This window comes from Manis pentadactyla, chromosome 4, assembly GCF_030020395.1.
Source record: "Manis pentadactyla isolate mManPen7 chromosome 4, mManPen7.hap1, whole genome shotgun sequence".
NCBI lineage: Eukaryota > Metazoa > Chordata > Mammalia > Pholidota > Manidae > Manis > Manis pentadactyla.
Window position 1 is genome coordinate 77,558,994 of NC_080022.1, and position 16,007 is coordinate 77,575,000.

General features: G+C 50.7%; 1 protein-coding gene across 1 annotated transcript; it reads right to left on the bottom strand.

Annotated features, from left to right (window-relative positions):
• Positions 1-1,369: 1,369 nt before the first annotated feature.
• Positions 1,370-7,421, bottom strand: BARHL2 (BarH like homeobox 2). Its single transcript, XM_036889223.2, has 4 exons — positions 7,340-7,421; positions 5,509-6,184; positions 3,439-3,664; positions 1,370-1,777 (listed from the first exon to the last, which is right to left on the bottom strand). Exons 2-4 carry the CDS (start codon positions 6,122-6,124, stop codon positions 1,465-1,467), a joined length of 1,155 nt encoding a protein of 384 aa, XP_036745118.2. The 5' UTR covers positions 6,125-6,184; positions 7,340-7,421; the 3' UTR covers positions 1,370-1,464.
• Between the last annotated feature and the right edge of the window lie 8,586 nt (positions 7,422-16,007).

The window sequence follows — 16,007 nt, forward strand, 5'->3', positions numbered from 1 at the left end:
ACATGGACAAAAGCTTGGCATGCCTGCCTCGGCCATAGTTGCAATCCATCTCCAAGCATCTCAGCACAGGGAACTCACTAGGATATGAGGCTCTGAGCGAGGTTGGGGGCTGGTTGCCCGCGGGTGAATGAGAGGGCAAGGATCGAAGCCGCGATGAGGGTTAGCCAGGCCTCTCTGAGTCCCCCGGGCGTCCTAATTGCGCACTCTGCAGCCTCACCCTCGCAGGCTGTCCCGCAGAGTGGGCGCCCAGCTGCGGGCTGCAGAACATCTGCAAGGCCCGCAAAGCGTCCACCGGCTAGCCACCAGCGTTCTGGACCCTCGCTGCCTGGGGAGGAGCCCTAAGAGAAGGAGGAGGGGCGAACGCCCGGTTCAGCTGGGGCTGCAAGGCCGGGCCACAGGGGAAGTTGGCCGCCCACTTGGCCAGCACCAAAAGCCTTCGAGCATACACTTTCTCCCGCGGCTTCGCCGGCTGCGCTGAAATTATCCACTTAAAAAGAAAGGAATTCACACATATCAAATAACGGCTCGGAAGAGGCCAGCATGAAAAATGGAGCTCTTTTTATACAAGTCAACCCAAACATCTTTACAGAGTTTTTAAATTCGTAATATTCTGGGAGGGATTTATTTTTTCTAAATCAAGTCACACATTTCATCTGTACACTCTGCTTTAGTAAAATCAGCTCCCTTGAATTTCATCACTTGTTAAAAAAAGATAAACTTTATTTTTGTAATTTTCAATCACAAAAAAATCTATATTTTTGTCTAAGCATGTATTTTACTGAATCAAAAAGACATGAAAAGAAAAACGTTTTACTAACGTATATAAGTGACTCTCTTTTGGACAACATATAATAAATATAATATATCACTTATCACTCAGTCTTTCAAATGTACATTTTTTTCCTATTATGGAGCATGCCACTTTTCCAAAAGAAAAAAGGTCATGAGAAATCAGTGCAAAGTTCTCAAGTCACCCTCCTCTTTTCTCTGGGACAGACGCAAAGTCCACAGCAATGCCCTCTGCCTCGGAATTTGAGGCTGGCTTGTCCATCTACAGTTTTCTCTGCCCATGCGGCTTCCTCTTCGTGCTTTCTTGGCTCCCTCCTCACCCCTCCCCCTCCCTCCCTCCTGCATGTCCCTAAAATCATTTTTAAAAAGAACTTGAGGTTTTGTTTTTGTTGATGTTTTCACTTACTGGTCGCACTTTGTGTGGGGGTCAGCGTTTTCGCCAGTGGCCAGTCCCACTGCTGTGGGGAAGCGTTCCAGCCCTGCCTCTAGGGGTGGGGACATGGAGAGCGGATGACCGGCTCCTCTCTGCGCACCCCCCCCATCACCGCCCATCGGTGAGCACCTTCCTCTCTTCTCGGTTGGCTGGAGAGGCACGAAGACCTGGCGCAGGGAGAGGACGGGCAGCTGTGGGGCGGGGCGGGGCCGAGAAGGGGCTGCAGCTCCTTCGCGCGTTCTTCACCGGGGATGCGGAGTGCCTGGGATGGGGTTGGACAAGGGATTGAGGGTCGGCTGTCCCCCAGGCCCCAGGCCATGGATGAGCACGCGGGGCACCAGCGGCCGCTGCAGCTGGGGATGCGGAGCGGGAGGAGTCCGGTACATGCTGCTGTACATGGCGGCGGCGGCCGCTGCGGCGGTTGTGCTGTCCATGCTGCCCAGTAGGCTCGGGTGGTAGAAATACGGCGAGGGAAACATCCTCTGCAGTGCCGAGTAGTTCCCCGCCTCGGCTAACAGCTCCAGGCCCACCGCCGTCTGCCGCTTCCACTTGGTCCTGAAAAAGAGCGGTGTGCACACACACCCCCGCAGGGTGGGCACTGTCCAGGCACCAAGGCCCCTTCTCTCGCCCTCTCTTACTCTCTCTTGCTCAGGAGACAGGAGGATTGAGAGCTGTCCTCTAGCTCACAGAATGACCCAAACCCAAGTCAATTTTGTAAATTTCTCCCTCAATGTCTGAGACATTCATAAATGAAATTGCAGGGGCTTGGACTGCTGCTTTTTCCTGATCTGCTCTACTACTGCCCCCTTATAGTTTGGCTACTTCCTGAAACTTTCCTGGAGGCCAACTGAGGCAGCTTTTTCTATAGGTGATCGGCTTCCTCCTCTAATTCCCTTCCCCAAGTGGCCCCCAAGCAATCTCAGAAGGTCTGCTCTCTGCTCCGCCCCCTTTCTTCCAGGCTGAACGAGAAGCCGTAAACAAAGGGACACAGAGACTCCAGGGCTTCAGACTTCTGCCTCTTTTGGACCCCGGGCTGTAGAGACACATATCTCTCATCAGCCCATCAGGACCTTACAGCAGGTGGGGCTTAAGGGTAGGAAGGTGAAGAGGTTTCAAAACGGAATTCGTTTGAGGGAGGGCTCTCCAAGGTGACAGTACATCAGGCCATTCCAGGAGGGGAAAAATGCATTTCAAGGTCTTTTCTCCTCTGGGATAGAGTAACAATTAAAACCTGCGATCAGTTTTCCTGCATCTCCTCCCTCCCCCACCACCGCAGCCCACTAGGAAGAGGCCAGCAGGCCTTTGCTCAAATGCCCCAAGAAGGAGCCCAGGGCTAGTGAGCCATCCATACCCGGCAGCTCCAGCCAAATTAATAAACATGTCTCCCATTTTAAATTGGCTACAAATGACAGTAATGTTTTCTGACAGAATTAGGGTGGCTGAAACCGTATGTAATGAGACAGAAAATTATGGTAAAGATGACAACTGGATAGGCATTTCCAAATGCACTTGTGGACGATTAGAAGACAAACAAGTGGAAAGAAGGGGGAGAGAAAATTGAGACAAGGGAGACGATGACCAGGCTTGGAAACATAGCATAACCTAAGCCTCAGATTGCCCTGGTTCGCCTACAAGTGCTGCCAGCCTCTTTCCTAATTTCCTTTCAATGGAGGCAGCATTTTCTGGCGGGCTCTGAGGCAGCTAGTATGGGGAACAGACCCTCATTCCTGACGCCTAGCCAGCTACTGACCCGGCCATTTAAGCTGAGGCCAGTGGGGCGGCTCTTCCAGGACTGAAATAGTCCGGCTGTGTGGTGGGCTATACAGACATTTGGACCCAGCTAGGGGCAGGCCCAAAGAGTGCAGCCTACAGGCTCTACAGGCCTGAGTGTCAGCTGCACAGATGTCTCAATTTGAAAAGGTATGGCTTGTTTGATTTGGGGGCAAACTGGAGGAATTCCAAACACTCAGTTTTGAGAGGGGAAGTATAGCATATGTTAAGGTACTTTAAAATGCAAAATTTTCCAAACTGGTTGCCCATTAATCCCTCTCACCTCCTGGGTATGGCTAATTTCTGCTTCATCCTGAAGGCCCCCAAGCACCCTGTCCAGGCCCTCTGAGTCCCTGGAGCCCTCAGGCCAGGACGGAAGAAGACTAGTGCTGTGGTCTTGATCCGGATAGCCATACGCCTTTGCTCTCCCCCACAGCCTCCCTTACCTGCGGTTCTGGTACCAGGTCTTAACCTGGGTGTCTGTGAGGTTGAGCGCAGCTGCCAGGTCCATGCGGTCCTGCACACTCAAGTACTTCTGCCTCTCAAAGCTCCTCTCCAGTTGATTGAGTTGGTGGTCGGAGAAAGCTGTCCTGGCTTTCCGAGGCTTTTTGGCTCTCACAGGGGGACTCTCTCGGCTGCTTGTAATCTCCCGGTCTCCTTCCTCCTTTGTTCCTACAGTAGAAACCCACACACAGCGTAAGGTAGCCAGGAGTAGAGAATGGTGGGGTGACCCCCTGGCACACACTTCCACATTCCCAAGCCAGCCACTGGCCTCAGAGGGACTACAGTCTGCCACCATCCTCACATACACACTTGGACGGTAGCCAGTATGAGAGGAGAGGACCAGTTTCTGGCTGGGGAATGTGGAGTCTGTGGAGCTCTTAAAAGAGTCCTAAAAAACAAATTTCCCTTCTTCGGAAGTTAAAAAGAAAAAAAATAACTTTACAATATAGGGTCCTTTTGTTATTGTTTCCTTTGACTTCGGGGAGACCCTGTTCCATTCCTTTATTGTTTTCACTACGACTTTGTTTTTTCTGATTTGGCAGTTTCAAAAGATCTTTCTATACTTTTTTTTTTCCCTTTGAGCAGGAGACATCATTTTGATTTTACTTATTTCTGTTTACTGAAAGTTATAGGCATTTGTTTTCCTTTCTCAAATGCACTTGTGAAATGTTGTGAAATGGGATCAAGCTCTCTGCAAGCTGTTTGCATCGGTCGCTTAAAGCTTCAGAAAGAGTATGTCACCCAGACAGAGTTGAGCTCAAAATCACTGAGCCCATCCAGGTGACAGCCCAGAGATTTCCGGATTCTATTTGTCAACTTAGGTTTTTTTACTGAAATGCTGGGAAATCGATATGTCAATCCCTCTCTGTTTGTACCCGTTTTTGCTGTGCTCCTTGATCTTCCCTGCAGGAAGAACAATAATCTCTCTAATTGACCCACTGGGGAGGTTGGTGCACAAAAAATCGCCAGACCAGACTGTACATCTGTTTTGGGCACTATTATGCTAATGCTATAATAGTAAAATGAGGAGCCAATATCCTACCTTCCAGACAGTCAGTGCACATGTTTCCCTGGGATAGCAAAGATTAATAATAATAATCAACTTATCAATAAAGGAAAAAAACAGCTCTCCTGGTATGTTAATACTCGTTTGTCATGCAAAGACTGGAACACTTATTTATGAAATTGTATGAGAAAATTGTATGGAAGAAAATGGAAAACGGGAGTTGAAGGACAGTTTCAATTACTAAATATTTTACAAATATAGATAAATCCAATTCCATAAAATTTTATCATGCTACCTCCCTACAATTACTTATAAGAAAACAAAGATCTTACTAAAATAAAATATTCAGTTGGGGCCATGGGGTAAGACGAGTGCTTTAAAAAACTAAAAAACTAATTATACGTTTTTACCATGTGGGTTTTCTTATATTAATCACTATTTAATTTTTTTTTAAGTTGCTGTGTTAGTCAACATGGAAATTTTTCTTTCGTTAAATCTGCTAAGTCCTAATATGGTGTTTTAAAAACATGGTTGGGTGAGGGATGAAATAATTTGCATTAAAGAATAAACACCACTTTGTGATCACACTCCTAGACAGCGTGCTAGCTGAGCCTGTTTCTCTCTCCCACCTCCCCCAATTCCCACTCCCTAGGTTTTGGCTAGAAAAATCGCAAGTCTTTTCCTTTTATCTACGAAAGTATTTCTGTCAGATCGCCTCCGCCGCTGCCCCTTCCTAATAAATTAAAATAAAGTAAAACAAGGAAAGGATCCGGATGGTGGTAAAGGTTGAGAAGTAGAATGTAACAATAAACAGAACTTAGGACGAGTCCCCAAATCGCACGCCTAGGCCTCCCTTACGGTTTGCAGTTTTTGACTGCGCCGGGATCGCCTTAGAAAAGCTCCGCGAATAACTCCCTATCAGAGATTCGCAGGAGACCAAAGGGGAGATAGGGAACCAGAAGGAGGAGAAGCTAGATGTTGAGGGAGCCGAGGTTGCGCGACTCACCGTGGCATTTGATGTCGCTCTGGGAATCTTCCCTCTTGTCGAGTTTGGTCTTGCTGTCCTCCTGCTCGAACTTTGGCCTGAAGCTCTCGTGTGCTGCGTTGCTCTCCTGCTTCGGGGTGTGGTGGGGAGAGGAGACGCTGGTGCTGTAGGGTGCACACGCCGCCAGAGGTTTGCTGTCGCCCAAGATGTCCTTAATTAAAAAAGAAGAGGTGGAAGTCCTGGGGGCTGAGGCGGCCGAGCCCAGCTGCTGGGCAGGCGGCGGCGGCGGCGGCGGCGGCTGCTGTTGCGGAGAAGGCTGCAAACTTTGCGTGGGGGCCGCAGCCGCCGGCGGGGGCTGTTGGCTGTGGTGGAGATGGTGGTGATGCTGGGGCCCTTCTACTACCAGATGCGGCTCCGGGGGCTCCATGGTGACCGAGATGGGAGAAGAAGGCGCCGTTCCTACGGTATCAATCTCCGAACAGGGGGACGGAGTGGCCTGACTCCTAAAATCCGCGGTCCTGGCCTCGCCGAGCGGGCGGAAATCTCCATTCATCATGCCGGGACTGCCCGAACTGGCACTGGACAAAATCGTGTCTATTCCAAAACTCGACCCGCTGGCCCCTTCCATTGTTGTCATTTCTACATGAGGTCCACGCCACTCCGCCGCTCAGCAGCCGCCCCGACCAAGCAAAGGAAGCTATCGATCGTAAAACAAAATAAATACTAAACAATGTTGTTGCCGCTTCAAAAAAAAAAAAAGTGGGGCGGGGAGGGAAGAAAAAATAATTGGGAGGTGGCACTCGTGGACACTTTCGACACTTTTTCCCTTATGCAAAAAGTAGGGGTGGGAAGAAACGAAGAAAGGAGGGGGAAAGTTAGAAAAATTGTTGAGCAAACACGGAGCTTGAGCTCCAGGAACGACCGCGCACGTGGGGCGGCGGTGGCGGCCCGGGGGACCCAGGCGAAGGCGCAGGCGGAGTGAGGCGACCCCAACGCCGCCGCCGCCGCCGCCGCCGCCGCTGCCGCCACCGCCTGGGTCTGCTAGCAGCAGGCGGCAGCGGCGGCGGCGGACCACAGGTGCAGCGACCCCGAAGCCCCGGCGGCAGCGCACCCTCGGAGCTCCCCGGCGGCTCCCCGAGGTGGCCGCCGCGCGCGACTCGGCCGCCCCGGAGCCGAGTTTCTGAACTTTCTTGTAAAGTTGTGAAGCAGGCACAGCCGCAGTGGTAGCGGTAACACGAAGAGGAAGAGGAGGAGGAGGAAGAGGAGGAGGAGGAGGAGGAGGAGGAGGAAAAGAAGCAGGTGCAGGCAGAGGAAGCAGCGAAGACGCGATGCCGTGCGACTCCGGCCGCTGCCGGGCGCGTTCGCTTGTAATCCGGCAGCGAGCGGGCGGCGCCGACCCCCTCCCGTGACGTCACGGCCACTGTCGCCACCGCTCCCCGCGCCGCGCCTGGTCCGCGCCCCCGCCGCAGAGGCAGCGCGCCGGGCCCCGCGCTCTTATTGGCTGCACCCGCGCGAGCGAGCGACGCCGACGTACCGTGAGCCAATGGGCGCGCGGCTCACAAGGCCGTCAGCGCGCGCTGCTCGTGCCCCGCTGCTCTTTTGAGAATCTGCACATCCCTCTGCCTGCTGCCCAAAGCCGACCACCTAGTCCTACAGTGATCCTGGTGTCCACAATCACGCGTGAGGGCAAAGGGACAGAGGGGAAGGAGGCAGACGGAGACTACAGAAGGGAACCAAAGAAGTTTAAAAAAAGGGCGGGGGGACAGATTAGTAACGATTTGCCCGTTTTTTTGAGAAGTCCTGTGAGGGAGGGGAAAGAGGACAGGAAGGGAAAAGGAATCTGGCCACTTACCTTTAGACTCCATCTCGGTCGCCCTCGCAGCATCCCCAAACATGCGCTTGAATAATCCGAGGACACTGAGAGCAGAGGAAGGGGTTCCCTGAAGGAACCCACGAGAAAGTGTGTGACTCCAGCAGCCGGAGCTCTGGGTAGGCAGGCGACTCCGAGCTCTGATTTCTGATCCACAGAGCCCGGACTCTGGCCCAGCCAGGCAGCCAGTCCCTGAGGGGTTTGGAGCGGGGTCCACGTCCACCCGGCACATTCGGGAGGGGCGAGGGAAGGGCCAGCTGCTCAAAACCGGGACCCATCCTGGTCACCTACCAGGGCCTGTGTTGGAGGAAATGCCTGGCCAGTTACTTTCTTACGAGCGGGGGAAATAATGCCCCAAGCGTTCTCTAGTGGAGAGGGCAGCCCCGGCTCACTGCCGCATGAGGCTGGCATGAGGCTCGAGAACCCGGGTGGCGGGTCCGCAGCGGGTCCTCCCGCCTCGCCTCCAGCCAGTTCTCTATCAATCTCTTTCTCTTCCCAACCCCCTGCCCAGCTCATTTGGAAAGGAAACAGTCACTGTGGATCCACTTGGGACCTGGAGCATGGCATGACTGTGAAGTCTCGTCGGAGGGTATCAACTTGCATTATTTTCTCTAGGACGTTTCCAACCTGTCTCTTGTTGAATGTCAGAGTAATGGGAAGTGCCAGTGACAAGACGGCGTATTACTCCTGATTAAGTGCCGTGTCAACCTAATTAGCAGAGTAATTATAAGGTGCTAATGAATGATTCAAAGTTCTTTGAGTTACATTTTACTCCAAATTACCATTTTAAGAACCCTATGAATCTGAGTTGCTGGCATGGCTTCCGTGACTAGGTGCAGAATGATGGTAGAAATGGCCCTTAAAGTCTCCAAGGGCTGGGCTGAAATCTGTGATTTAGTTGCAGTTCTGAAGGCCTTTTTCTGGGGAACAGCTCTTTTCTATTGAGGCGGGGGTGGGGAGGGTGTCAGGGAGGCAATGGACCTCCTGGGACAATGTCTTTCTGTCTGAAGGGCAGCTGTGTGAGCCCTCGGTCCGGAAGAGGGTAGGTGGCAGATTCCTCCTCCCTGCGCTTTCCTGGGAAATTCGATGTGTTTGAACCAGAAAAAGAGAGCGCAGTTTCGAGTGTGTGTTGAGCTTTTTCTTATCTTCTTGCCGTATTTTCACGGGCCTGTTTCTAAGGAGAACAGCGAGGAGAGGAAAAAACGAGAGGAGATGTGCAATCAGGACAGCCCTCACTTTTCTCAGAAGGCGAGAGGACTGTGGCGGAGCAGCCGGGGTTTGGTGAGCCAAGGTGGGCACGCGGAACAAGCTGCAGGCCGGTGCCGGCTGCGGGGTGCGGGGAGCTCCTCCGGAGCGTGGGCTGGGGCCCGCCGGGTGGGCTAGACCCACTCTGGGCCGGCAAGCCGCAGAGGGCCTATGGTTGGTGCCCGGAGCGAGGTTGTGTAAGCAAGCCCTTGGAGCAAGAACTGCTCACTGGTCAGGCCGACCGTGCCTCCTGTGGCAGACCTGAGGCCTTTCGGCCAGCTGGGAATTACAGAGCCAAGGGCCCAGGACTGACGAGGGCATCTATCATATCGAAAGCCCAATGTCCCTTCTTTAAGGGCGGCTTCCCGCGCCCCTGGCACAGTTGGCTTCTCTGGGAAGGGCGCTAGAGCCCGAGACTACCCGAGTGTGCTACACCTTCTTCTCCCTTCAAATACCAATTAGGGTTCTTATTCTGACATCACCCACCAGCTTTCCAAATGAGGTGCGTTTCCTCCCAAACCTGGGGCTCCAAACAGCACTTCCCTCGCTGAATATTCTGGATGGGAAGTGGGGAGGGCGAAAACAAATTTAAGATCCAGAACTGACGGTACTTCACAAATCAGTTATTCTCAACCTTGATAAATAATTCATTTAAGTCTGTTTTTGTTTGTTCCAACGCCTAAAATGACTCAAGAGTTCAAAAGGCTGATGGCACAGCTTGTGTTGGGCAGTTTGACAGGGCTTTTTTTTTTTTTGCTTGGAATAATTCACATCAGTAGAGGAGACAGAAATATGACCCTAGGAAAAAATGTAATCTAAAGAGAAAGAAAAAGAGGAAGATGTTAGGGGAAGGGGAATGTTCATTCTATGAAAATTCTTAAGCCAAGAAAAGGGAAGTGCAGTAGGCCCCACCTTGTGAATGTCTCAGATAATGTTTTTAAGAGAAGGTTAAGATCATAGAATTCTCTAGGTGGGATATTAGGAAATCAGCTTTGAGGAGTAACTATTGTGAGGGGAAAATGTGATCTTAACGTTTATTAAGGCTCCTATCTTTGGGTCCCTAACAAGAGGAAATGCTGATAGTGCCCTGAAGATCCAAAAGAGGGACTCAAAGACTGTATCTCAAACTTACTGAAAAAAATTCTTCAGATCGGGGTTTTGTTTAATTTTTCTCAGTTCTTTCTTTTCCAGATACATTCTTCTTTTGCCATTTTTCCCCAGTGAGTATATGTAATGCATACACCCAAGAAGTCATGCACTTTCTAGCACAGCAAACATAACTAACTCTTCATTTTAAAAGTATCAAAATTCAGAAATAGAACAGGGTGCAGATTAATCACGTTTTCAATTCTCTTGTATAGGAAAGGAAATGCATTAACTGGATTTAATCTCAGATTTTCCCACCGGATTTAAGATACAAATAAATACAGTCCTAAAAATGACATAGATTTGAAAATAATCTTCTATTTTCAGACCTTCATTTCCTTAAAAAAAGTGATAAAGGAAAAAATTAATTCTTTAATTGTTGAAGGATTTTGGAATTCTTGCACACAAAGCAATTATTTGCCAACCATGGATAATGGAGAACAGACTTTTTCTTCCCAGCTCTGAAAGACACATCAGTCCGATCACCATTAAAAATGCTCCCTCCCTACCACAAGGAAAGATTCAAACACTCATGTATTTTAACAAGTTGTGCTCCTTAGTACACTCTCCAGGGCCCACTTTTACAACCGAGCTTTGAATTTGTGTCTTTAAACTGGAGCATCAGTTTTACAAAAAAAGCAACTGAACTTTGAAGAAATGCAGCTATAGACTGTTATGAACCTGGTACTGGTATTTCTTCCTGACGTTTATTTAAATGATTCTAAGTGTCTCTACATGATGACAATGCCAACTGACAAGAATGAGATGCAGACGCGCTTCCCTCCACTGGGAGGCGCCAAGAGCCCCGAACCAAGAGAGCTGGCTATTGTTTCTTTTCCTGAAAGATGGAATATACACAAATAAGCTCTCTACGCTCTCAGGCTGACTTCCTGACCATAGTGTGACCTCTCGCAGTTTCAAAGCTATAGAAACGTTGGAAGTTTTCTTTCTTTTCTCAGTCTATCAATAAATTTCCGACTGCTTAAGGACTTGATGCACATTTGCTTAGAAAAATAATACATTAAAGAGAAAGGTATTAAAATACTGAAATTGAGTCCCTTAAATAGATTGAAACCAAGAGAGTGGAGATTGCAAACACAGGGAGAAGGGCAAAGAGAAAGAAAAAGAGTAAGGTAACGAAACACTGTGAGAGCTATAAACTTCACCACAACTTTAAAGATCAGCAGTTCAGAAGAGACCTGGTGAAGTCGGTTCTCCCTTGGGGGTTAGATGAGCATTGTGCTGAAGCAGTCAGCAGGAATGCTAGTAGGACACAGAGGAAGAATGCTGCAAGAAGGAGTTTTCATCTCATTGTGCCGCTTTCCAATGTTCTTGTACAAGACACTTAACCTTTCAGATCACCAGCTTCCTTCTCTAATAAAAGGGAGAATAGTCCTTGCCTTGGATAGGCTGATTGTCATGACCAAGTAAGACCACCTATGTTAAAGCTCTTTACAAAATGTGAAGCAAGAGTTTGAGAAATGAACTATACAAAGATAGCGATTATTTCTAGGTAAAATAGAGTAGCCACATTTTTTTCCACTTCTTCCTTCCCTCACTCAAATATTTGGTTCATGCACCCAGTCAAAAACATCACAGAATGTGCATTCTGTGGCAGCAGCTTGAGAATGGGACACTAACCCACCTCAGAGAGTTGACAGGAGCTTGAAATGCTGGAAATTGCCATAAATGCCATTATGCCCACATGAATCTGCTATGGTTGGGATGCAAAAAAGAGAGTGGGGAGACCTACTTTGGGAGGAGTTGGGGGAACAGAAAGACTTCCTCCTGTAAGAAATAAAGTGTGTTCAGTCATGAAAGAAAAGGTGTGTATTCTGAGTAGAGGGATATACAGAGGGATTTATATAGTAGCTAAGAGGATTAATTATGCAAAAATGTTCACAAATTGTTCAAATTTTTAATCTTCTATGGGCTAGGCTGCAATCTGCCGGCATGTGTTGGCTGGAGAGCTCTCTCCTGCGTGCTCAGGGAAAGTACTCTTGGAGCACCTTGGAGGGAACAGGAACTAACTGCACATGTCCACATGAATCTTACAGCAGGTTTGGTTTAACCCCAAGAGACGCTCCAGCCCCCTCAGTGAGGTCTTTCCCACCCCTACTCCGCTTCCTTTCTTCTTTGTAGAGTTCCAAACTTAGAGGGAGAAAGAAGTCTCCCTTGAGACCGGGGTGGAGATAGGGAAGTTGACATAGTGAGGGCACTTGGAGGAGGATATAAGGGGGAACATGGGGGGGAGGTAGATTTCATGTCACTCCTCCTAAACTGAATCATTGTCAATTGAAGACTGACTTCTGGAGGAATGGAATGGCCCCCGTGTGACACCGCCACGTCCTACTATAAAAAGAACTCTGAAGCCGCTAAAGCTCAGGAAGGGAGTTGATTCTTCTAACAACTTCTGAGGTTGTGAGGGAACAGAGGGGCCAAGGCAGAGGAGAAACGAAAGCCTCAGAGCAAATATGCCAATCAGGGAAAGGGAAATTCATTTGAGACGTTAATTAACAAACGGCTAATTAAAACAGCACTTTGAGCGTTAATCAATCGCCTTATTAAGTTAGAGCCATCACTGGAACAAATTGAAAGCTCCCCGCCCCAGCTCCTGCCTCTGGCGCGGGCGGGGTGGGTTTTGTGACAACGTGTGGGGGGCCGGGGACGGTTTCCTACCTCCGGCAGCCTCTGCGGGAATACGGAATCCCCCAACTCCTGCGTTCACCCGGCGGAAACGCCCGCCCCCGCCCCGGGAGTGGCTGAACTGGACATGTGTCTACGAGGCGATTTCTAGTCAAGACTCACGGGCACGGAAGAAGGAATTGGTTTGGAGGTCCACCGGATCAGCTAACGTAGAGGTTGCCTTGAGAAAGGAGCGCCCCCAAATGCCCGGGAAGCCGAATTGTGGGCGGCAAGCAAGGGGAAGAAGCAATTCATCCCGAGAGGGGGCGCTCTCCGGCGGGGACCGCGCATCCCCATTTCCTGGAACGGACCAATCTCACTTTGAAAAGTCTTCTTCCTTGGCCCTTCTTTACCCTACTTCAGCCCAGAAACCAGGAAAAAGCTGGCCTGTCTTCAGTCAGCAAGGATAGGACAGCCAGACTCCTCCTTGGGTCTGTCTCCTAAGGCTCCTTAAGAATGGGGTGGGTGCAAGGAGTGTAGAGGGAGTACTGATCTCTGGGACTACGTGCCTCCCACTCAACCCATTCACGCGTCCCCATGCCTCTGGTCTCCAAACTAGTTCTTGGAATTAAGAGTAATATTAAAATTAAAATTTCGAATCTGCACTTTGAGGAGCCTTCCACATTTCCTAATTGTTAAATGCCCGCTTTGCACCAAATTCCCAAGGGAGAAGTATTTGGCAACAAGAGGGGGCTGTGAATTTAAATGCTAATTAAGTGGGTCCTTCTCCTGCAACTCCACCTGCCTGGCGGCCTAGTTAAAGCAAAACGCACGCGACAACCACCTCATTCCTGGGGTGCGGAGCAAAAAAGCACAGTAAAAGAGAGACCCCGGAGGACTCCTCCGTGGTTTGCTTTTTTACGGCCTGCTACAGAGAAAAAGAGGACGCCACCGGAAGAAGGTTTTTTGCGTGGCAGGTGATATGTGGTGTGGCCCAGGATTTGGTGTATAGTATTGTCTGCAGAGCTACACTTACGTCCTGAGCTGGCCCGTGGGTTCGCCTTCCCTGAGCGGCGTCGCATCGTGTCTGCTATTGGGTCTGAGCATGCTTGGGGTGTCCCAGGAGAACCAAAGGAATGGCTCCCACGTGCAAAGTTCAAAAGCATTAATATTTTCATCATATTATCATTATTCAATATAATAATATTTGCTCGGTTAGCGGCACTAATTAGGCCACATTAAAACTGTAGTGTCTCCCTAATGGTGCGTAATGTGCCCACACTTACATTTTTCTCTCTGAGGATGGGGCGGCTCTTGGCTGGCAGGAGAGAGAAGACAGGCGAGCAGTGGGATGGATTAGGGTGTGACTCCCCAACACACACACACACACACACACACACACACACACACACAGCCAGGTATCTTGTCGGGTGCGGTCGGCGGGTGGATGGGACCCTCATCCGAGCCTTTGGCCCTGGGCAGAGCACCCTGAAGCCACCTCCCCACCCCCACCCCCCGGGGCTTTGAACTGGGAGGATTGATTTCGCTACCTTTCCCTGCTTTTGTGTGTATGCCTTCAGTTGGTTAGGTTTTTAAGGTTTGGGGAGGGCCGTTGTGAAAAATTAAAATACTCTTAAATGGAGCTCCTTGGCCGAGAACTGGAGGTGCCGCCTCCTAGCTCAGCGCTTTTAGGACCCTCTTCCCAATGGGAATTTCTTTCTGAAATTCGAGGGAAGAAGAAGTGTTGTGGGAGTGTAAAAGCAGCACCCGCAGAGCAGGTCCGGTCGGGGGCTTTTTCCTGTTCTTGGTGCCGGCGGTCGGCCCCGGCGTGCAGCCCTCGGCAAGGTGGCTGTGAAGCTCCGAGAAAGTGCCCCTCCCGCGGCGCCGCGGCGAGATCACTCTGAATATGTAATATAACTGTAACGCGCGCCGAGGTGTGATGTGTGTTCGGGAATGGGGGTGGGGGAGGTTGAAGCAAGATTGGGAAGAGGGGAACACAGAACTCACATTGTACTGCGCAATCTAACAATCTGAACATTCCTTTATTAAAAGCTGCTGCGTGACATTTACACTGAGCCACCAGCCTCTGCCTCTAATCCAGGCGAAGATGTACTGTGCCGCGGAATCGTGCCTTCGGCGCGCGGGAACGCTGCTGTCCGCGGCCTGGCCAGGGCCCTCGGCCACAGCCCGGGAAGGCCCATACACGCCCCTCTCTGGGTGGGGTCAGAGGTACGGCCAGCACGCCCGGGGGCCCGGATGTGACTGGCTTGCGGCGTCTGGCTTTACTTTCAACCAGCCGCCCGGCTCAAGGGAGACCTAGTGACCGGACCCTTGCCTCACGTCGTTCCCCGCCCACAACAAAGAAGTAAACTTTCTACCTCCCCTCCCACCCTCCATAATCCGATCGTTTAGAGCCGCTGTTTTCCTTTTGTCAGATTTCCTCCTCCCCGATCAGTCTGAGTACACGATCAGAATTGCTCAGAGAGCAGGAAGCACATTGATTTCAGCTTGTTGTGTCCACAGACAGGCCCTGACAAGGTTGTTAGAACAGTCGGAGAGGTCTATACAATCACTTAATTACCAAAACTGTCAGTCAGGCGGGACGCGGGTCCGCATCCGAAGCTGCGCCTGGCATTCCAGCAGTGGGCCGCGCGCATGATTGATCGGTGCTGATAGCATCGCAAAATAATTACCGCGAATTTTCTGATGTGTGATTTTATCCAAGTTCATGCTTCAGAGAGGTAATCGGAGGATGAGAAGGGTCAGTGCCATTTCGGATTACCTGAAGTCGGCGAGAAAGGGTAAAATAGAAGGGGGAGCTGCTCAGAGAAAAGGGGAGGCAAGGGGGTGCAGAGAGAGGGGGAAGAAGAAAGCGAGTTATGGATTGCTGAAGGGACTGCAAGCAATTCGTCAAACTGTGCAAGTGATTTCCTTCAGAGCCAGCATATGGCAGATTGATTTTGTCCAACGTAGGTTTAGCCACATTTAAAATGATCCAGCGGTTATTACTGCAATTGGCTTAGGAGCTGACAGGCAGTTGTAGGCGCAAGGAGTATAGATCCTGTTTACTGGAGACGTGTTCGTAACTGCTGTCAAATACAGTTAAGTAAATATCATTAGGAAAGAGCTCCGTTAAGAAGAATGCCAATCCAATAAATATGGTTTTCTTCCGCGCCCTCCACTGGGCTGCCTGCGCCTCCTTCAGAAGTTCTTCCTGCTCCTTGGCTGCTCCTGTCAGACGTCGCAAGCAGGCCATTGATTCCCGCCGCCCTCCGGGCCGAGCTCCCGTGGCCGAGCCTAGGGCAGAAGAAGACAGACCGGCGGGAGGGCCAGGGAGACCCTGGGAGCGTCTGGCCTCGCACTCAGGTGGAGGGAAAGTCTTCGGCTTGATGGGGGCGCCCAGTGGGACGCACTTGCGCCCCTGCTCAGCCGATCATCTCCCGGAGGGTGCTTCGGGCCTTGGACCCAGACATGTGTCTTCATATCCTGAGGCCAAAGGGGCGGGGAGAGGGGTGAGTGCTGCCCTCAGTCGATTCTCCACCTGGCCTACCCCGGTCCTGTCACTGCTTCCTTTCGGGAACTAGACTGGGGACTCCTGGTCAGGCCCCCAAGAGCAGGCTTGGCCTTGCGTGCT